At 38.8% G+C, this 23896-nt stretch overlaps 1 protein-coding gene across 1 annotated transcript in view; it reads right to left on the bottom strand.

Annotated features, from left to right (window-relative positions):
• ZYG11A (zyg-11 family member A, cell cycle regulator) overlaps positions 1 to 23896 on the bottom strand; it is an 86605-nt gene that overhangs the window by 28255 nt on the left and 34454 nt on the right. Inside the window, 3 exon segments of the mRNA XM_059138514.1 lie at positions 4490 to 4554; positions 7008 to 7184; positions 9285 to 9425. Of these exon segments, the coding sequence (XP_058994497.1) occupies positions 4490 to 4554; positions 7008 to 7184; positions 9285 to 9425 (383 nt within the window).

The following is a 23896-nucleotide window of genomic DNA, read 5'->3' as shown; positions in this document are numbered from 1 at the left end:
GGCCCCTGGTGGCTCAGTGGATTAAGCCTCTGCCTTTGGCTCAGGTCATGATCCCAGGGTCGTGGGATTGAGCCCCGCATCGGGCTCTCTGCTCAGCAGGGAGCCTGCATCCCCTTCTGTCTGCCTGCAACTCTGCATACTTGTGATCTCTATCAAATAAATAAATAAAATCTTAAAAAAAAAAAAAGAATTGTCCCTGTCTATAAAGCTGCTAAGCCCCAATACTTGAAGGAAAAGATAAATACTGGCTGCTAGTCTTTTGGTTGTACAACACGGTTTGGACAAGAATCCTCTTTCTGGTGGCACTCAAGTGGCTCAGATAGTTAAGCATCTGCCTTTAGCTTGGGACATACTCCTGGGGTCCCGGAATCAAGCCCCACGTAGGGCTCCCTACTTAGTGGGGAGTCAGTCTGCTTCTCCCTCTCCTTCTGCTTGCCACTCACTCTCTACCCCTCTCTCTCTGTCAAATATGTAAATAAGTAAATAAACTCTTCAAAAAAAAAAATCCCTTTTCTGGATTGGTTCCATCAATACTTTGTCCCTGAAGTCAGGAAGTACCTTGCTAGTAAAGGACTGCCTTCCCCCCCACCCCTTTTAAAATTTTTCTTTAAATTCTAGTTAGTTAACATATGGTGCAATATTGGTTTAGAACTGCCTTTTAGGGCGCCTGGGTGGCTCAGTGGGTTAAGCCGCTGCCTTCGGCTCAGGTCATGATCTCAGGGTCCTGGGATCGAGTCCCGCATCGGGCTCTCTGCTCAGCAGGGAGCCTGCTTCCTCCTCTCTCTCTCTCTGCCTACTTGTGATTTCTCTCTGTCAAATAAATAAATAAAAAATCTTTAAAAAAAAAAAAAAAAAAAAAAGAACTGCCTTTTAAAATTCTATTTTTTTTAAGATTTTTTTTTTAAGATTATATTTATTTATTTGACAGAGATGACAGGCAGGCAGAGAGAGAGGAGGGAAGCAGGCTCCCTGCTGAGCAGAGAGCCTGATGTGGGGCTTGATCTCAGGAACCTGGGATCATGACCCGAGCCAAAGGCAGAGGCTTTAACCCACGGAGCCACCCAGGTGCCCCAAGATTTTAATTTTTTTTAAAGATTTTATTAAAATTATTTTGAGAGGCGCCTGGGTGGCTCAGATGTTAAGCGTCTGCCTTCAGCTCAGGTCATGATCCCAGGGTCCTGGGATTGAACTCAGCTTCGGGCTCCCTGCTCAGTGGGAAGCCTGCTTCTCCCTCTCCCTCTCTCTCCCTGCTTGTGTTCTCTCTCTCACTGTGTCTTTCTCTGTCAAATAAATAAATAAAATCTTTTAAAAATAATAAAAAAATAAAATTCTTTTGATATTGGATAATGCCCCTGGCCACCCAGAATGCCATAAGTTCAACACTGAAAGCACTATTTGCCCCCAAACACAGAGTCTCTAACTCAGCCTCTAGATCAGGGGATGACAGGGACCTTTAAGGCTCATTACACAGGTATTCTATAGGAAGGACTGTCAATGCTACGAAGAGAATCCTGATAGAACATCATGAAAGTGTGGAAAGATTACACCACTGAAGATGCCACTGCGGTTATCAAAAAAGCTGTAAAACCCATCAAGCCTGAAACAATAAATTTCTCCTGAAGAAAACTGTTCAGATGCTGTGCATGACTTCACAGGATTTATAACAGAACCAATCAAGGAAATCATGAAAGAGATTGTAGATATGCCCCAAAAAGGGTGGGATCTTGTAGTTTAATGGTAAGGATCTTGGAAAAATTAAAGAGCTAATACAGCCCACACAGGAGAAATTAACAGATGTCAACTTAATGGAGATGAGCACTTCCAAACCAGTGTCCAACAAAGAGGAAGAAGATGCAGGAGAAGCAGTGACAGTAAATTAACTGGCATTAGTTAATCTGATAGAAGAGTCTTATTTTTTTTTTTTTTAAGATTTTATTTATTTATCAGAGAGAGAGAGGGAGAGAGCGAGCACAGGCAGACAGAACGGGAGGCAGAGGCAGAGGGAGAAGCAGGCTCCCTGCTGAGCAAGGAGCCTGATATGGGACTCGATCCCAGGACGCTGGGATCATGACCTGAGCCGAAGGCAGCTGCTTAACCAACTGAGCCACCCAGGCGTCCCCAGAAGAGTCTTATTATTCAAGACTGCTTTTGACTTCTTTTATAACCTGGCCCCTTCTGTAATACGGGCAGAGAAACTAAACCAAATGGTAGAAGAAGGACTGGTACCAAATAAAAATATTTTTAGAGAAATGAAAAAGCAACGGTGGCAGACAGAAAGATATATTTCTGTTAAGGTACACCAAGTGTGCCTGCCTCCCCTTCCACTTCCTCCACCTCCTCCACCCCCAGGATGGCAAGACCAACCCTTCCTCTTCCTCCTCAGCCTATTCCCCATGAAAATGATGAGGATAAAGACCTTTATGATAATCCATTTCCACTTAATGAGCACTAAATAATCATCATGCTTACAGTTAATAAATGTATCTATTGTGTATGTATCTTCATATGAACATCTAACAACTATACAACAAAAATTGTAGGAGATGCTTCTGTGTCATCATCATCATCATCGCCTAAGCATTCATAATGCAGAAGATCACATGCAAAACTTGCAAGTGGACAGCCTATTCTTATATGGCATAAGGTAAGTGATATTTAGTATAAAATTAAGAAAGTGTTAGTTTTCTTACAGCTTAAAACTTTGCTTTCAAAGAATTACATTACCATACACTATGCCTTTCTATCATAATTGGAGACACTGCCTATAAGCCTATCATTACAGGTAAATAATTTTACTTTTTAAAATGTACCAATGTGGGGCACCTGGGTGGCTCAGTGGGTTAAGGCCTCTGCCTTCGGCGCAGGTCATGATCTCAGGGTCCTGGGATCAAGCCCGCATCAGGCTCTCTGCTCAGCAAGGAGCCTGCTTCCTCCTCTCTCTCTGCCTGCCTCTCCGCCTACTTGTGATCTCTGTCTGTCAAATAAATAAATAAAATCTTTTAAAAAAAAGTAACAATGTTTCCAATATTGTATTAGGACTGTATACTGTATGCCATAAAAATTCATTGCAATTCATTCATTAGAAGAAGGATATGCTGGGCGCCTGGGTGGCTCAGTGGGTTAAGCCGCTGCCTTCGGCTCAGGTCATGATCTCAGGGTCCTGGGATTGAGTCCCGCATGGGGCTCTCTGCTCATCAGGGATCTCTGTCAAATGAATAAATAAAATCTTAAAAAAAAAAAAAAAAAAAGAAGAAGAAGAAGGATATGCTACCATGAAGCAATTCTATTGATTATACAACACTACCATAAAGTAATCTTATGGCTGCTTCTTCATAATCAGTGCATGACTATATCCCCAATAAAAAAATATATATATATATGTTTTGTTTCGTTTTTGTTGAGAGAGAGTGTGTGTGTATGTGCACATGAACACTCTTCACGGAGCCTGCCAGTGCCACAACCTTAAGATCGTGACCAGAGCCAAAATTATTAAGAGTCAGGCACCTAACTGACTGAGCCACCCAGGTGCCTTGTTAATAAGTATTTCTTTTTCACATTATCTTTTTTCTTTCTTTCTCACTAAGTAAACTCCACCCCCAATGTGGAGCTCAAACTCATGACCCTGAGATCAAGAGTCACATGCTCTACCAACTGAGCCAATCAGGAGCCCTACACTGTCTTTTCTTTTTCTTTCTTTCTTTCTTTCTTTCTTTTTTTTTTTTTGGTAAAGATTTATTTAGAGAGAGTGCACAAGCAGGAAGAGGGGAAGAGAGAGAGAGGAGGAGAGAAGCAGACTCCCTGCTGAGCACGGAACCTGACACTCAATCTCATAACCCTGAGATCATGAGCTGAGCCAAAATCAAAAGTCAGATGCTTAACCAACTAAACCACCCAGGCACCCCTACCTTTTCATTTTTGTCATCTAGTCTTAGTAATACATACAATGTCTACAGTGTTTTGGATGATATAAGATGATACCGATGTAGGTACAACAGACAATTCATCTTATAAAAAGATAATGTAAGCTTTTGGTATTGATAAATACAGTGCAGTGTTATAAATATACTTTCTCTTCTTTATGATTTTCTTAATAACATCTTCTTTTCTCTAGGTTACTTCATTGTAGAAAACAGTATATAATAATACTTAACATGTAAAATACATGTTAATCGACTGTTTATCACGAAGGCTTTCCAGTCAACAACCGACTATGAGTAGTTAAGTTTTTAGTGACTCAGAAGATATACACGCATTTTTGACTGTGCAGGGTTGGTGGGGCAAGTGTCCCTAATCCCTGCATTGTTTAAGAGTCAGCCATAGGGTACTTCCAATCACCTCTGTGGCAGATGCTTAACAGAAACATTTTCCTCAGACACCTTAGCCCAGCCTTAATCAAACCCTCGCTAATAAGCTAAAAACCAAAAACCAACAATGTTCAGAGTAACACTGGTTAATATCCCAAAATCAGATGACCAAGTTTTATACTTGCCTGTCAAAGGGAACATCCACAAGAATCCTGGAATTAGTTAAGGAGAGAAGACAATTCTTCTGTAACTTTAAGGGAATAAAGAAAAATAATTTTGAGCAAAGGTATACCCCATTCTAAATAAAGATTCTAAGCACCTGGAAGGTGCTACCAATGAGCTTTTCTTATTGAGAACTCACTGTGTACCTGGCTCTCTCCAAGTTATTCATTTAATCTCACTATGTCACATTCACTTCTGCCTAAAGAATAATCTGTCCCCGCTTTTTTGGCAAAGCAAGGGGTCTCTTCCCCCTGAACCCTAGTGCCTGTGTACCAATCCAAATTAATTACCTGAAGCCTGGCCATGTACAGATGTCCTTACTAGACCTCATAACTAACTCTGTGATAGAGCTATACTTGCAACCTAAGACTGCTAACTCTGTGATAGAGCTATACTTGCAACCTAAGACTGCTACTGTTGAACTGGGCCTTTACAGATAGGAAAGAAAGAGAAGGTCTCCTGAGAAAGCTGAGAATAGAAAAATATACCATCTCTTTGAAAAGCCATGAGTAGGCCAGTCTAAATGAAGTACAGTGTATGAGGAAGGAGCAACAAGCCTGAAATGCCAACAGGAACTAGGCAGTAACATAAAAAAGTGAAGATAGCCGAGTGGGACACAGCAGAGCAATGGTGGGAATTATGAACAACAGGAGAATTCATGCCCTTTTATGGGGGAGATTTTACTCTAACTGATGGCTTCCATGAAGGAATTAATACTAAACTCTGAAGGAGCTGCCAACTTTTCAAGAGAAAGTGAAAATGCAGATTTTTTTTAATTGCAGAAAGACCACCTTCCTTATTTTTTTTTTAATTTCCATTGTAAGTACACACTTCAGTTACATTTGGCAAATTGATACAGCTGTATAACCACTACCATCCATCATCACCATAACTGAGATAAAAAATATTTCCATCACCCCAAAGAGTTGCACTATACTACCTTCTAATCAATACCAACCTCAGAAAATTACATTGTCATTACAGATTAATCTTTCCCAAAGTTTCACACAAACAGAATCATATAATATCTACTCTTCTGTGTCTGGCTTATTTTGCTCAGCATATAATGTTTTTGAGATTCATCCATGTTGCATGTAACAACACTTAATTCCTTTTTTACTGCCAACAGGAGTTTCTTAAAAGAATATACCACAATTTGCTTATCTATTCACCTGTTCAATAAGAGAAAGGTTTTTGGTTTTAGGGGATATATTATGAATAAAGATATAATGAACATTCATGTAAAAGGCTTTGTATGAAGCTGCAATTTCATTTCTCTAGGAATAGAAAGATTAGATAGTAAAGAAGATCTATGTCTAACTTTAAAAGAAACTGTTGAACTGGTAGTTGTATCATTTTACATTCTTAACACCTATTTATGAGAATTTCAGTTGCTCCACACCCTTGCTAACCCTTTGTATTGTCAAGTCTTTTAATTTCAACCAGTCTGGAGGGTGTGTAATAGTATCTACTAGTAATTCAATGTGCTTTTATGCTTTTTTTTTTTTTAAGATTATTTATTTATTTGTTTGTCAGAGAGAGAGAGAGAGAGAGAGAGGAGCGAGAGTGAGCGCAGGCAGACAGAGTGGCAGGCAGAGGCAGAGGGAGAAGCAGGCTCCCTGCCAAGCAAGGAGCCTGATGTGGGACTTGATCCCATGATGCTGGGATCATGACCCGGGCTGAAGGCAGCTGCTTAACCAACTGAGCCACCCAGGCGTCCCTCAATGTGCTTTTAATTTGCATTTTCCTTCTGACTAAAAACACTGAGCATCATTTCACATGTTCATCTCTCATCTGCTTAATCTTCCTCAGTAAAGTGCTCAAATCTTTTGCCTTTTTATAAAATGGATTTGTCTTATGTGGAGTTAAGAGTTCTTTATATTCTCTATAAAAGTTCTTTTTCATATATACAAAATAAACATTTTTTCCATCCCATGACTTACCCTTTTTAGTTTGTGTATGTATGTATATGTGTGTGCATATGAGAAGACTTTAATTTTGATGAATTCTAATTTATTATTTTTCTTCCATGACATGTGCTTTTTATATCCTAAGAAAACTTTGCCTACTCCAAGGTCACAAATATTTTGTTCTGTTTTCTCCTAGAAATTTTATGGTTTTCAGCTTTTATATTTAGATCTATGACTCAATTCAATTTAACTTTTTATTTTTTTTTTTCAATTTAATTTTCACATACGATGTTAACCCTGTAAGGATGTACTAAAGTGTTAACAATACACGGATTTCTGGGTCAATGGCTTCTAACAAATTTTTTTAAAATTTAAACCCAACTGCTAATCCAAATATACTACTTTTTTCTGTAACAAACATAAATTCCTTATCTATTCTCTCTCAGGGAGATGAAAAATCAAAACAAAATAATGCTAATACTAATAATAGCTAATACTAACTAATACTAAAAAATTTTTTCATATTATTTGTCCTGAAGTAAGAAGCAGTCAAGTATTCAATTCAAATTACCTGCTGGTAATGGGGGAAATTTTTCAGAGCCTTGAAAAGCAGACAGGTGACCTCTGACAACAGACGAACGGGCATCCCCCTGGCCAGGCCCTGGCGTGTTAAGTTGAGGGCGCAAGCACTGGCTGTGAACTGCACTGGCAAATCCAATGGATGATTCCTCATTCCTACAGCCACAAGCTGAAGATGAACTTGTTTTTAGTGGCATATGACAACAGGAGCATTTTTTTTTTTAAGATTTTATTTATTATTTGAGCGAGACAGACAGACAGACAGACAGACAGCACAAGCAGGGGGAGCAAAAGAGAAAGAGGGAGAAGCAGGCTCCTGCTGAGCAGGCAACCAAGCAGGACTTGATCTCACGACTCTGGGATTATGACTTGAGTTGAAGGCAGATGCTTAACAGTCTTAGCCACCCAGGGGCACCAAACATTCTTTATACTGTCTGCATTTGTGTTAGCTGGCAAAAATATTTGTTCACTGGAATAGAAAGTAAAAGATTTTTCCCTATCCTAAGCATTTACTTCTCAGGGCAACAGCAATACCTTCCCATCCAAATGAGGCTATTAACTAGATGTGTGACTTTAGGCACCTCACTTCTCTTCTCTGAACTTCCATTTCCTCCATGATTTCGTAATCATTTATTGAGCCTCACTCCATACAAGGCATTGTGATAAATACTACAGGAAATTACTTACACCCTATTCCTTAGCATAAAGCCTTGTGAGAAAAACACGGTACGTAAACAAATAACATTGTGAGGGATATCAAAACATGAAACTGGGAGGAAAAAAAAGCACCAAAAAAAAGCACCATAAGCTATATAAACTGCTACCTAAGGTAACTGGGGAGGGAGCATTCATTTCTGGTATGGATCAGAATTCTTCATTCCAAGAGCGCCTTTAGGCAGGGACTCAGGTAAGATTTGGACAGAAGGAGGTGGAGATAGAGATGGAATGAAAAAGGGATTACTTAGGAATGGAAATGTGATAAGGAAATACACAGAACAGATAAAAGAATGGGATGAATCTACCAACAGAGGAGGAAAAAATTTCAATTTAATAAAATACTGAAATAATTTGAAAACTGCAAACATTAGAAACTAGGTCATTAAAAGAGAGACTGTAGAAGATCTACAGCACAAACGTAACACGAAGGCGCTGTATTAAGCTTAGACCAGACCTGCACTAACATTCAGGGACAGTACAATCTGTTCTGTCTATCTCTATCTACTTCAGAAACCAGTCTGCTGATACTGGCATGAACCATGATTTTAAGAGACCAGAGCCCCTCGCTCTGACAGCTGCATGAAGTAACAGAGCCTAGACACAGACCTAGGATACATTTCCACTATGGAAAATGATTTTTTTCTATATTGCTAATTTGCTCCTAGGATTTCACCAGATTGCTATCATCCAAGTTAAATATGTAGAAATAAAACAACAAAACAAAACATGATTTTCAAAAATCATAGAATCTTAGATATAAAAAGGACTTTTAGAACATCTAATTCAAGCTCCTCATTACATACGGGAAACAAAGGTCCAGTTTTTCACTTTATACAATACTGCTTTTAAGTTATGAACAAATCTTATCTCCGACAGTGTAGAAATACCCAATTTTTTTTAAGGAACTATAAAGAATTACAGAATAATAATAAAAACAAAGTGACTTCGAGTCTTCCATTTTCATCTTACATTTCACTTTAAATAAATGCACTTTTCTTTCCCAAACCACTTAATATTTCCAAAAACATTTAAAATAAATTCATTTTTCTATAAACCAAAGCAAAGTTTGGCCCTATCAATACTGGTCATTTTACTTTATTCACAAAATACTTTAAATGGTAGATCTTGCACCCTTAATTATTGTATTTTGTTCTGTTCTTGTTGGAGACACTGTTGTTTTCTTTCAGAAAACCAAATGTTAGGTTTTAAAGAGTACACACAAATGAATAAATAAGAAACAACATTTACAGCAAAGTGAATATATGTTTATAGATTAAGAACTCCCATTTTAGGCAAAATAGTATATATGTCCTCTCCTTCTCAGACTAAATCAAAACACTTGATGACTTGAATTAATTTAGATGCTCAAAATGAGAGATGCTCTGGCCATTAATTAAGCCTAACACTATTTTCCTTTCTCCCTAAGGGTACCTTGGCTCTAATAAGGCCAAGTATAAGTAATAAGTTACTGTATTCCATGTGTTTGGTGAACAGCTTTAATTGAACTAAGTAAAAAGTAGTAACAAAAACTACCTTTCTGAGATGTAGTTACCTTTAAAATAGCAGGCATGGTTATCTGCATTGAAAATGTCTCGGTGAAGAGCCTGTAGAGTGCTTCCTTCATAAAACATGACCTATTCCTGTATCGGCTCAGTGCTTCTGAGATCTGACTCATATTGGCTCCTCCAGCAACCTGAAAAACAAAGATGTTACCAGTAGGCTTCACAGTTCAGGCTTTTAGGGGCTTTAAGTGTTTCAAACAGTGAAAGGTGTTCAATTAATGGTCCAGGTGCTTTACAAAGTTTTTTGAATCCTAAGCCTAATAGGTAATGTTTTCCTCAACCTAATTTTACAATTAGGGGCCAGAGAGAGATAAAGTATGGAGCTAAATGTAACGAAACAATTATGTGGTGGAGCCAAATTCTAAAACCATCTCCCTAAAACTGTATTACAGTTAAGACTTCAGTTGAACAATGGGTAGCATATATATTTTTAAACAATCAAGAATCATGATTGCATATCTTCTAAGTACTACTCATATAGGATAAATTAAGATAATAAGAGAAAGGTAAAACGCCACATAAAATAACTAAAATGAAAAAGGAAATTGACATATTTGTAGTAATATTATTTTATTATTTGTTATTTATTAAATGTTAACATAATTCTTCCTTGCTATCACTTAGGTGATAGTTTTTAAAAATCTATACATAGACTTTGGGTCTAGAGGATAATGGTGTCCCCATATCCAAAACATAAAATCAACAAGGAATGCAAACAAAATAACCCAATTTTCAATATTCTTGGAGTGAAGGGAAAAAAGGCAATAAAGTGGGAAACTCAGAATTTTTCAGAAAAGAAAAACACTCCCCTCTCTAATCCACCATGACCAGTAACAAAATCACTGAAGAAACCTCACACTGCTAATTAACATCAATAATGGACAATGCCTGTGAATTAGGAACTATGTCAATTAAGTAACAAAAAACAAAAATTCAAATAAATTCCATATAAGGCTATTATAAGAAATATTTAAGTAGCAAATCTACACATTTCAGCTGAGAAAAATTCTTCCTATAAACCAACAGGGGTACCTGGATGGCTCAGTTAAGAGTTTGACTCTTGATCTCAGTTCAGGTCTTAATCTCAGGGTCATAAGTTCAAGTCTTGTGTTGGGCTCTACACTGGGTGTGAAGCTTATTTTAAAAACAAAAACAAGGGGCACCTGGGTGGCTCAGTGGTTTGGGCTGCTGCCTTCGGCTCGGGTCGTGATCTCAGGGTCCTGGGATTGAGCCCCGCATCGGGCTCTCTGCTCCGCAGGAAGCCTGCTTCCCTCTTTCTCTCTCTCTCTCTCTCTGCCTGCCTCTCTGCCTACTTGTGATCTCTGTCTGTCAAATAAATAAATAAAATCTTTAAAAAAGAAAAAAAACCCTCAACAACAAATCAAAAGAAAATTTTAACACAGCACTTTAAACTAAATTGAATATTCTCAATAAGCATTTTGGCATGTGAAAAAAAATACCCTCAACAAAAAGATGGAAAATCAGTTGATTAAAAAGGAAAGAAAAAGACAAAATTATATAAAAACTAAGTTAAAAGGTACCCAAGGAAGGGCAGGTTTGAATAAAAATTTACTAAGGGGAAGAAACGTAAGAAAACAAGAAAGAAGTACAAAGGATCTTAGATTGAATGTTGATATGAAAAAAACGACAAAGATCCATGAGGCATCCACCTGAAGTTTCTGAGGGGAAAACAAACTATATTTAAAACTGTTAGCTAGGGGGCGCCTGGGTGGCTTAGCCAGTTAAGTGTCTGACTTCAGCTCAAGTCAGGATCTCAGGGTCCTGGGATGGAGCCCTACATCGGGCTCTTCACTCAATGGGGAGTCTACTTGTCCCTCTTCCTCTAATAAAATCTTAAAAAAGAGAAAAAAAACAAAAAACAAAAAAAGGGAGGAGCCTGGGTGGCTCAGTTGGTTGGGCATCTGCTTTGGGCTCAGGTCACGATCTCAGGGTCCTGGGATCGGGCCCTGCACTGGGCATCCTGTTCAGCAGGGAGTCTGCTTTTCTCTCTCTCCCATCCCTCCCCCAGCTCGTGCTTTCTCTTTTGTGTTCTCTCTCAAATAAATAAAACCTTAAAAAATTAAAAAAACAAAAACAAAAACAAAAAGCATATACAGAGAAAATTCCAAAATGACTGCATATACCCAAGAAAAGGCTCAGAAAAGACCTAAAAAGACCTTAAAATTTTTATCTCAGGCTACTACTTGGCAAAGTAGTAGAAAAGCCAAAACAAATATAGTAACAAAACAGCAAACCCTAAGGAAAGCAAACAATCTGATTTCTAGAATTACCATATATCAGTTTCAAATGTCCAGTTTTCAACAGGAAAAAAAAAATCCAAGGCATGCAAAGAAATAGAAAGGTACGGCTCATTCAAAAGAAAAAGAAATCAACAGCAACTGTCCTGTTTAAAACAAAAACAAAATAATCACAGATCTATTAGGAAAGATTTCCTGAAAATTTTCAGAGAACTAAAGAAGATATAGATAAAAATCAAGGAAATGATTTAAGAACAAAAGAGAAAAACCAACAGAGATAGAAAACATAGAAAAGAAAAAAAATTATGGAGCTGAAAAGTACAATAACTGAAATGCAAAATTCACCAGGGGGATTCAAAGGCAGATTTGAATGGGCAGAAGAATCAGCCAACATGAAGAAAGGACCATGGAAATTATTGAGTTAGAAAAGGAAAAAGACCTAAAAAAAAGTGAATGGAACTTCAGGAACCTATGGAATACCAAAAAGCAGACCAAATTACACATTATGGGAGTCCCAGAAGAGAGAGAGAAAGAGGATTTGAAGAAAACATGGATGAAAACTTCCCAAATTTGATAAAAGACATGAATATGAACATCAGTGAACTCAAGAAGACTCATACCAAGACACATTATAATCAAATTTTTGAAAGCTAAAGACAGAGAAAATCTTGGAAGCAGCAAGAGAAAAGTGAGTCACAAACAAGGATGCTCAATACAATTATGTGCAGATTTCTCATAAGAAATTTTAAAGGCCAGAAAACATGGGCCAGTATGTTCAAATTGTTAAAAGAAAAAACAAACAAACAAAAAAACAAAACAAAAAAAACCCTGTCAACAAAGAATCCTATATCCAGAAAAACTGTCCTCCAAATGTGAGGGAAAAACCAGGACATTCCCAGATAAACAAAAGCCAGAGAAGATGACTACCACTAGACCTGCCCTGTAAGAAATGCTCAAAGGATGGGACACCTGGGTGACTCAGGCAGTTGAGCACTTGCCTTAAGCTCGGGTTGTGATCTGGGAAACTGGGAGAGAGCCCTGCATTGGGCTCCTTGCTCAGCAGGGAGCCTGATTCTCCCTCTGCCTGCCTCTCCCACCACTTGTGCTCTTTCTCTTTCTCCCTTACAAGTAAATAAAAAATCTTTTTAAAAAAAGGAATGCTGCAGGGAATGCTCAAAGGAATCCTGCAGGGAAAAATAAAGTAACATTAGAGAATAAGAAGGAACCATACGAAGTAATAAGGATCTCAAAAAAGGTAAATACAAGGGCAACTTAAAAGGCTAGTGATATATTAAAACTGATTAGTAGGAGCCCCTGGCTGGCTCAGTGGATAGAGTACTCGACTCTTGATCTCAGTCATGGATTCAAGCCCCATGCTGGGCATACAAATTACTTAAAGAAACAAAAAACCAAAAACTGACTGGTAACTCTACATTTTGTTTTATACAGGATTTAAGAAACTAATACATTTTCAGGGCACCTGGGTGACTCAGTGGGTTAAGGCTGCCTTTGGCTCAGGTCATGATCTCAGGCTCCTGACATCAAGCCCCGTATTGGGCTCTCTGCTCGGCAGGAAGCCTACTTCCCCCTCTCTCTCTGCCTGCCTCTCTGCCTGCTTGTGATCTCTGTCAAATAAATAAAATCTTTTAAAAAATAAAATAAAGAAACTAATATATTTTCTAAAAAATAATTACTCTAAAAGCTATTATTATAATTTACGTTTGTAACTGCAAATTTTGTTCTCTACATAATTTACAAATTTTATTTATTTGAGAGAGCAAGAGAACATGAGAAGGAGGGAGGGGCAGAGGAAGGGGGAGAAGCAGACTCTCCCACTGAGCTGGGAGCCCAACACAAGGCTCAATCCCAAGACCCTGAGATCATGACCTGAGTTGAAGGCAGATGCTTAACCAACTGAGGCACCCAAGTGCCCCTGTTTTCTACATAATTTAATAGGCAAAGGGATTAAAAAGAATTATCATTTTACACTTTGGGGCAGAAAATGTATAATGACGTAATTTGGGGACATCATTAATTAAAAGGGCTGGGGATGAAGATGGAAATTAGCAGGGTTTTTGTTTTTTTTTTAAGATTTTATTTATTTATTTGTCAGAGAGAGAGCAAGTGAGCACATGCAGACAGAATGGCAGGAAGAGACAGAGAGAGAAGCAGGCTCCCTGCTGAGCAAGGAGCCTGACGTGGGACTCGATCCCAGGGCGCTCGGATCATGACCTGAGCTGAAGGCAGCTGCTTAACCTAACTGAGCGACCCAGGAGAACCGGAAATTAGCAGTTGTTGTTTTTTTTAATATTTTACTTATTTATTTGATAGAGAGAGAGCACAAGTAGGCAGAGAGGCAGGCAGAGAGAGAGGAAAGAAGCAGGCTTCCTGCGGAGCAGAGAGCCCGACGCGGGGCTCGATCCCAGGTCCCTGAGACCATGACCCGAGCTGAAGGCAGAGGCCCCAACCCACTGAGCCACCCAGGTGCCCCAAAATTAGCAGTTTTTTATGTTACTGAAGTGAAGCTGATATAAATTCAAATTAGAATATTTTAATTTTAGGATATTAAATGAAATCTCCATGAAAACTACAAAAAATAGTTATAGAATATACATACACAAAAGGAAATGAGAAAGGAGTGTAAACATTTCGCTATAAAAAAAAAATCAGCTGGGGCACCTGGGTGGCTCAGTGGGTTAAGTCGCTGCCTTCGGCTCAGGTCATGATCTCAGGGTCCTGGGATCGAGTCCTGCATCGGGCTCTCTGCTCAGTGGGGAGCCTGCTTCCCTCTCTCTCTCTGCCTGCCTCTCTGTCTACTTGTGATCTCTCTCTGTCAAATAAATAAATAAAATCTTTTAAAAAACATTAAAAAAAAAAATCAGTTGGAGTACCTGGGTGGCTCAGTCAGTTAAGCATTTGCCTTTGGCTCAGATCACGCTCTCAGAGTTCTGGGATAGAGTCCCATGTTGGGCTCCCTGCTTCTCCATCACCCTCTAACCCTCCCCTTGCTCTGTTCTGTCTGTTGCACTCTCTCTCTCAAATAAATAAAATCTTTTTTTTTTTTTAAGATTTTGTTTATTCATTTGAGAGACAGAGATCACAAGCAGGCAGAGAGGCAGGCAGAGAGAGAGAAGGAAGCAGGCTCCCCTGCTGAGCAAGAGAGCCCAATGCGGGGCTCAATCCCAGGACCCTGGGATCACGACCCGAGCCGAAGGCAGAGGCTTTAACCCACTGAGCCACCCAGGTGCCCCAGACATTATATATTAATAAAAGGTTAAGTACAGCAAGAAGATATAAGCATAAACATTTATGCACCTAATTACAGACCATCAGAACATATTACATGAAACTGACAAAGGGAGAAACAGGGGCGCCTGGGTGGCTAGTGAGTTAAAGCCTCTGCCTTTGACTCAGGTCCATGATCCTGCGGTCCTGGGATGGAGCCCCGCCCCACATCCGGCTCTCTGCTCAGCGGGGAGCCTGCTTCCTCCTCTCTCTCTCTCTCTCTCTCTCTCTCTGCCTCCTTGTGATCTCTGTCAAATAAATAAATAAAATCTTTTAAAAAATGCTTAAATTAAGAAGACAAGAAAAATCTCAAGTCAACAACTTACCTTTTCACAACTTAAGGAACAAGATAAAGAACAAATTAAACCCAAAACTAGCAGTGTGAAGGAAATAATGATTACAGTAGAGATCAATACTAATCAGAAAATTAGTAAAACCAAAAGCTGGTTCTTTGAATAAAATTGACAAGCCATTAGCTACCAGATGGACTGAGAAAAAAAGAAAGGCCTCAAAATACTAAAATCTGAAATGAATGTGGGGACATTCTTACCAATTTTAGAGAAATAAAGAAAAAATTGTAAGAGTATTATGAACAATTATGCCACAACAAATTGAATAACCTAGATGAAATGGACAAATATCTAGAAACAGAAAATTTTAAGAGACCTATAACTTAGTAAGGACAATCAATCAGTAATCCAAGATCTCCTGACAAAGAAAAGCCAGAACTGATGGCTTTGCTATTAAGTTCTAACAAACATCCAAGGAAGAACACCAATCCTTCATAAAATTTAACAAAAACTGAAGAGAAAACACTTCCTAATTCATTCTACAAGTACAGCATCACTCGATACCAAAGCCAGATAAAGATACTACAAGAAAATTACAGATAAATACACTTTATGAACAGTGATTCAAGATTCAACAAAATATAGACAAACTAAATTCAGCAGCATAGTAAATGGATTACATTCCATGGCCAAGGAGGATTTATTCCTGGAATGCAAAGATGGTTTAATATATGGATAGTGATATGGATAGCATATGGATAACATGAATAGTTAATGGACATTAACAGAACTAAGGGAAAAACCATGATCATTTCAATTGATGCAGAAAAAGCATATGACAACACCCTTTCATGGCAAAAACACTCAACAAACTGGAAATAGAAGGAAACGACCTTAGCTTAATAAAAGCCATGTATTTAAAAAAACCTGCAATGAAAATCATACTCAATGGTGGAAGACTGGAAGTATTTATTCTAAGATCAAGAACAAGACAAGGCTACCCACTTTCCTGACTTTCACTGAACATAGTACTGAAATTCTAGCTAGAGCAAATCAGGCAAGAAAATGAAATAAAAGACAACCAAATTGCAAAGGAAAAAGTAAAATTATCTCTGCAGATAATATTTCATATGCAGAAATCCCTAAAAACACACAAAAAAGCCAATAGTGCTATAAATAAACTTAAGAGTCGCAGGAAACAAAGCCAACACAGAAAAATCAGCTATATTTCGAGGCACTTGGGTAATTTCAGTCAGTTGAACATCCAACTCTTGGTTTCAGCTCAGGTCAGGATCTGAGGATCATGAGATGGGAGTCCCACAACTGGGTTCCACACGTAGTGCTGAGTCTGCTTATGCATTCTCTCTCCAATCCCTCTGCCCCTCTCCCCACAGTCTCTCTCTCTTAAATGAATAAATCTTTTTTATTTATTTTTTTTTTAAAGATTATTTATTTATTTGCCAGTGATAGAGGGAGAGAAAGCGAGCAAGCACAGGCAGACAGAGAGGCAGGCAGAGGCAGAGGGAGAAGCAGGCTCCCTGCCGAGCAAGGAGCCCGATGTGGGACTCGATCCCAGGACGCTGGGATCATGACCTGAGCCGAAGGCAGCCGCTTAACCAACTGAGCCACCCAGGCGTCCCAAATAAATCTTTTTTAAAAATCAGTTACATTTCTATACAATAACAAGTAACGATCTGCAAAGGAAATTATGAAAACAATTCCACTTACAACAATACAATAAAGTACTTAAGAATTAACCCAGAGGTGAAAGACTTACACAATGAAACTACTACAAAACACTGCTTAAGAAATGAAAAAAGACATAAACAGACAGACATGTTCACAGATCAAAAGACTTAAGATAACAATACTATCCAAAGTGACCTACATATTCAACATGATCCCTACCAAACTCTTAAGAATTTTTTTTTACCAAAACAGAAAAATCCATCCTAAATTCATATGAAGTTCCAAAGGACCCCAAATAGACACAGCTATCTTGAAAAAGAACAAAAATGGAGACGTCACCTTCCTAATTTCAAAACTTAACTACACAACTACAGTAATCAAAACAGTGGTACTGGCATAAAGACAGACATACAGACCAATGGAACAGAACAGGAAACTCCAAAATAGGAAGCCCTTACATATATGGTCATATATGTAGTCAATGATTTTTGACAAGGTTGCAACAACCATTCAATGAGGAAAGGACAGTTTTTTCAAGAAACTGTGCTGAGTAAACTGAATATGCACATGCAAAAGAATAAAGTTATGTGCCCCTACTTTGTATATATATAAAAAAATTAACTCCAAATGGATCAAAGACCTAAATATAAGACCCTAAAACTATACAACTCTAACAAGGAAACAGAGGGCAAAATCTTCATGACAATTCCCTGGGGCACCTGGGTGGCTCAGTTGGTTAAGCATCTGCCTTTGGTTCGGGTCTTAATCCTGGGGTCCTGGGATAGAGCCCTGAAGTGGAATTCCTGCTCAGTGGGGAATCTGCTTCTCCTCATGCTCATGCGTGCGCATGCGTGCTCTCTGTCTCTAACAAATAAGATCTTAAAAACAAACAAACAACTTCATGACAATGGATCTGGCAATGATTTACTATATAGAATACCAAAAAACCAGCAACAAAAGGAAAAAATCTAAATATCGGACCTAAAGTGAAATTTTAAAGTAATCTCTATACTCAATGTGAAGCTTGAATTTATAATGCTGTGGTCAAGAGTCAGATGCTCTACCAACTGATCCAGCCAGGCACCCTGGACTTCATTATTTTTTTTTTAAATTTTGTTCATCAAAATATATCAACAGAGTAAAAAAGCAACCCACAGAAAGGGAGAGATTATCAGAAAATCATATATCTGGTAAGGGATAATAAATTAATAGATACCTATACTCACAATATAGAGAAAACTACACTCAACAACAAAAAACAAGCAACCCTACTCAAAAATGGGCAAAGGAGGGGTGGCTCAGTGGGTTAAAGCCTCTGCCTTCGGCTCGGGTCATGATACCAGGGTCCCTGGGATCAAGCCCTGCGTCGGGCTCTCTGCTCAGTAGGGAGCCTGCTTCTCCCTCTCTCTGCCTGCCTCTGCCTACTTGTGATCTCTGTCAAATAAATAAATAAAATCTTTAAAACAAAACAAACAACGGGCAAAGGACTTGAGTTAACTCTTCTCCAAAGAAGACAAAGAAATACCCATCAAGCTCATGAAAACAAGCTTAAAAATCATTAATCCGTAGGGAAATGCATATCAAAACTTCAGTGAGATACCACCTCACCCCCACTAGGACTGTTACTATTCAAAAACAAAAAAAGAAAAAAAAACACAGAAAATAACGTCTTGACAAGGATGCAGAGAAAATGGAATGTTTATGCACTATTTGTAGAAATATAAAATTGTATAACTGCTGTGGGAAACATGTGACAGTTCCTCAACAAATTAAAGATGGAATTACCATATGATCTAGCAATTCCACTTCTGCGTATATACCAAAAGAATTGGAAATCAGATCTCAAAAAGATATCTGAATACCCTGGTTTGTAGAATTATTCACAATAGGTGGAAGCAACCCAAGTGTCTACTGACAATAAATGCACAAGGAAAATGTGGTATATACATAATGGATATTACTCAGCCTTAGAAAGGAAAGAAATGTTGCAATATGTTACAATAGGGATGAACCTTGAGGACACAGGCTAAGTGAAATAAGCCAATCACTAAAAGGCAAATACTGTATGATCCCACTTACAGGAAGTACTTAGTCAAAATCATAGAAACAGAAAAGTAGAATGGCCATTGCCCAGGGTATGGAGAAAAAGGGGAATTAAGGCGTTAGTGTTTAATGGGTATACAGAATTTGTTTTACAAGATGAAAAGATTTATGGAGATGGATGGTGGTAATGACTGCACAACTTCATGAAGGTATTTAATATCACTGAACTGTACATTTACCATCTTAAATTTAAAATGCTAAATGTTATGTTATGTGTAGTTTGCCATCCAAAAAATTTTTTAAAAGGATGGAAATACAGACACTTGGCAGGTCAGTTGGTACAGCATGTCACTCTTGGTCTCTGGGTCCTGAGTTTGGGCCCCACATTGGGGGAAGACATTACTTACAAAAAAAAAAAAAAAAAAAAATTTGAAGAATGGAAATATGAAATGACATGGGGTGATTTTCAAGACACATTGTTAGGTAACAAATGCGAAGTATCGACTGCATATTGTATTAAGAGGAGGAAATAAGAGAACCTAAGTACATCTGCCTAGTACCTTGATTATATCCTCAGTCTAAGAAAGAAAAAAGGAACTGCAAACAAATCAACTCTTTTTAGCAGGTTTGTGGTTTCCTATAAGTATAGCGATTGAGGAAACTCTTCTACATGGGCCAACGGTGCTAAGAACCAAATTCTCACTGTGGAAAAGAGAAACAAAATAATGGGGAAAGGCAAAGGAAAATAACGTGAGGATGGTCATTTGGAAGTTGGGGTTTTTTTTGGTTTTTTTTTTAAAGATTTTTAAAATTTATTTATTTGAGAAGGAGATTCCACACTGAGCAGGGAGTCCAGTGCGGGACTCAATCCCAGGACTTCCGGATCATGACCTGGGCCAAGGGCAGTCACTTTTGTTTTTAAAAAGAATTATTTATTTATTTGACAGAGAGAGATCACAAGTAGGTAGAGAGGCAGGAAGGGGAGGGGGAGAAGCAAGCTCTCTGCTGAGCAGAGAGCCTGATGGGGTTCAATTCCAGGACCCTAAGATCATGACCTGAGCCGAAGGCAGAGGCTTATTAGCCCACTGAGCCATCCAGGCGCCCCCAAAGTCACTTAACCAACTGAGCCATTGAGACACCCTACACAAGTATTATTTTTAAGCTTATTTCACATATCTGTTAGCCCTGTTTGCCGAAAGGACTTAAAAACAAAGTGTACTAACAACAATGAGCATACCCAGTATTCAAATACTAGCTTCTTAATAAAAGGAACCAGGGCCCTAGCAGAAATGTCAGAAGGGCTAAAACAGGGAAGTGTAACAGACCTAGAACACCTCAATGTGCTAGAAAGTAAGGAAGTACTCAAAATAATAACAACGATTATAAGAATGGGAACATGTAAAAAGATAATACAGGAGCCGGTATGAAGGAGCTCTCATTGGCCAATCTGTAACAAACTGAGCATCAAAGTAATTAAGGGCAGTAATGAATGGTAACCCCCTGAAAACAACGAGAGGCAATGAGTTCATACTGACAATAGGCTAGACATAGAAGGAGAGACAGGGTTCTTCCTTATGGTAGGAAGCCTACTACTAAATGTAGAAAGGAGGGCCAGAGTTGGAAAATCATTACTTTGCAACAATTCCAGTAAAGACTGGTTCAGGTAAAAATCTTCAGTGGATGCTAAATCCAGATTAGTAAATTTGATGAGGACCAGGGTATTTGCATAGTCTTCAACTACCTTATATATCACTTACTACTTGCAAGAGAAAAAAAAATTACTTATATATAGTGTAGAGACAATACAATACTACACAGATAGTATTTTATCTACACTAGACATTTTATCTAATATCTGCTCAATACTTTACATGATAAAAAGAAAAATGACTTATGAGGGGTACTGTATGCTTCAGAATTTATATTCTTGAGACTGACGCAACACCCTTCACACGGAATTGTGGCCAAAGACGAAGAACCTGATTATAAGGAAACATCAGACCAAACCCAAAATAAGGAACATCTATTCTTCAAAAAAAAATCAACAAAACAAAGGACAGGAAAGACTAAGAACTCTTCTGGATTAAATTACAAAGCAACATGACAAATGAATGTAAAACTGACCCTGGCCTAATAGGAAAAATATTTTACAGAGGGCATAATTAGGATAATCAACACTGTAAATATATACAGTAAGATTATGTACAGTATGATATCAATGTTAAACTTCCTGAAATCTGATAACTGCATGGTGGCTATTAAGGAGAACATCACTGCTCTCAGAAAATACAAAATCAAGCATTAAGGGCTAGAGGGGCATGATATATGTAAGCCACTCTTGAATGGTTCAGAGAAAAATTGTATGTAGAAAAAGGATATGGCACAACAAATGTGGCAAATGTTTAAAATTAATGACCCACAAGTTAAAAATTATTTCAAAACAATTTTTAAACACTATACATTGTTTAACTGCCCAAGGACCTACATGCTAAGAATCTAAATAATGGATATATTCTAAAATTTTTAAAAGCTTTATGATTATCCAGATGTAAGACCTGAAAAGAAACAAAGGAGAAGCCACAGCAAGACCAAGTAGACCAGACAGCTATTGCCTCCCCCTTTCTTCTCCTTGGCTTCCTGCAGATGCCATGACAAAACAATCTTCAGAAGGGATTCTTGCCACACCCCACCAAGGGATCAACAAGATTTCCTACCAAATGAAGATTTTGCATGGCTTTTAATACTAATGTAGGATATCCTTTGTGCCTATTTTATTTTATTTTTTTTCTTAAGGTTCCCACACTCAAGGGGGGACTTAAACTCATGACCCTGAGATCAAGAGTTGTATGCTCAAAAAAAAAAAAAAAAAAAAGTTGTATGCTCTACTGACTTAAGCCAGCCAGGTACCCCACCCCTGCTTCTGCCTATGTTAAAAGAATTAAGTATATGTTGCCCATTCTAATTTGAGGTGAATAAGTATCTATTGTCTTTGAAGGTCTTTGCTGACATTTAATTTTATCCATTTAAATGTAAGCAAATATTTCTTAAAGATTTTATTTATTTGCCAGAGGGAGAGAGCACAAGCAGGGGGAGAGACAGGCAGAAGAGAAAAGCAGACTCCCCGAGGAAAGCAGGGAGCCTGGTGGAACTCAATCCCAGGACCCTGGGATCATGACCTGAGCTGAAGGCAGTCACTGAACTGACTGAACCACGGAGACGTCCCTGTAAGCAAATTTTTGATCAGCTCAAACACTAAGATACTTAGTATACTTTGCATCTGACCTCAAACATATTTCCATTAAATAAAATGTTTCCTGAAACATACCTTTCTTTTTTTAAAGATTTTATTTATTTAGGGGCGCCTGGGTGGCTCAGTGGGTTAAAGCCTCTGCCTTTGGCTCGGGTCATGATCCCAGGGTCCTGGGATCCAGCCCCGCATCGGGCTCTCTGCTCAGCAAGGAGCCTGCTTCCTCCTCTCTCTCCGCCTGCTTCTCAGCCTACTTGTGATCTCTGTCTGTCAAATAAATAAATAAAATCTATTTTTTTTTTTTTTTTTTTTACTTATTTGTCAGAGAGAGCGAGAGCGAGCACAGGCAGACAGAGAGGCAGGCAGAGTCAGAGGGAGAAGCAGGCTCCCTGCAGAGCAAGGAGCCCGATGTGGGACTCGATCCCAGGACCCCGGGATCATGACCTGAGCCGAAGGCAGCCGGTTAACCAACTGAGCCACCCAGGCGTCCCATAAATAAATAAAATCTTAAAAAAAGATTTTATTTATTTATATAAAACAGAGATGCAGCAAGAGAGGGAACACAAGCAGGGGGAGTGGGAGAGGGAGAAGCAGGCTTCCTGCAGGAAGCCAGTTTTGGAGACCCTGGGACCATAGCTTGAGTCAAAGGCAGATGCTTAACTGTCTGAACCACCCACTCGCCGCTAAAACATACCTTTTAAATTTGCCATACCATGGGGCGCCTGGGTGGCTCAGTGGTTTGGGCTGCTGCCTTCGGCTTGGGTCATGATTTCAGGGTCCTGGGATCGAGCCCTGCATCGGGCTCTCTGCCCTCTCTCTCTCTCTCTCTGCCTGCCTCTCTGCCTACTTGTGATCTCTGTCTGTCAAATAAATAAATAAAATCTCTTAAAATAAATAAATAAATTTGCCATGCCTTACACTCCCCATAAGGCTGGCTTAAGATCTTTAGAGTTTCTTAGTAGCGGGAGAATTGCGGACTCTCCTCTCCATCCCAACAATATCTAAAACTGTGTATGATACCTAATTTTAAATTTTCAAAATAAACTAAACTTACATGTACACCAGGTAAGTTTACTGAAACATAATTTCCCATTTTCTTTTGGTGTACCCACTCTAACAGTATCTTAACTACATGCATAATCCGTCTATAGAATATTCCAGCATTTGTCCCATATTATTGCATATACCAACAGTTTATGTGCTAAAGAACAATTATTCCACCGACTGCTACAGTCTTTTTATCACTGAGACACTAAATGCTATTAATCTTAAATAGGCCTACGTACACACACTCCTGGTAAACAATGCTCTACATGCTTAATCTGTAAGTTCCCATTATTATCTCTATTCAAGCCTAATAATATAACTGATGGTTTCCAGCTTCATTGGACATGCTAGAAAATTAAAAGGACTGGGGTGCCTGGGTAGCTCAGTGGGTTAAAGCCTCTGCCTTCAGCTCGGGTCATGATCCCAGGGTCCTGGGATTGAGCCCCGCATTGGGCTCTCTGCTCTGCAGGGAGCCTGCTTCCTCCCCTCTCTCTGCCTGCCTCTCCGCCTACTTGTGATCTGTCTGTCAAATAAATAAATAAAATCTTAAAAAAAAACAAAAAAAAAAGAGGGCACCTGGGTGGCTCAGTGGGTTAAAGCCTCTGCCTTTGGCTTGGGTCATGATCCCAGGATCCTGGGATCGAGCCCCACGTCGGGCTCTCTGCTCTGCAGGAAGCCTGCTTCCTCCTCTCCCTCTCTCTGCCTGCCTCTCTGCTTACTTGTGATCTCTGTCTGTCAAATAA

Source organism: Mustela lutreola, chromosome 10 (genome assembly GCF_030435805.1).
Source record: "Mustela lutreola isolate mMusLut2 chromosome 10, mMusLut2.pri, whole genome shotgun sequence".
NCBI classification, from domain to species: Eukaryota; Metazoa; Chordata; class Mammalia; order Carnivora; family Mustelidae; genus Mustela; species Mustela lutreola.
The sequence above is the reverse complement of the archived record's forward strand: the minus strand, read 5'-3'. Positions and strand labels throughout refer to the sequence as shown.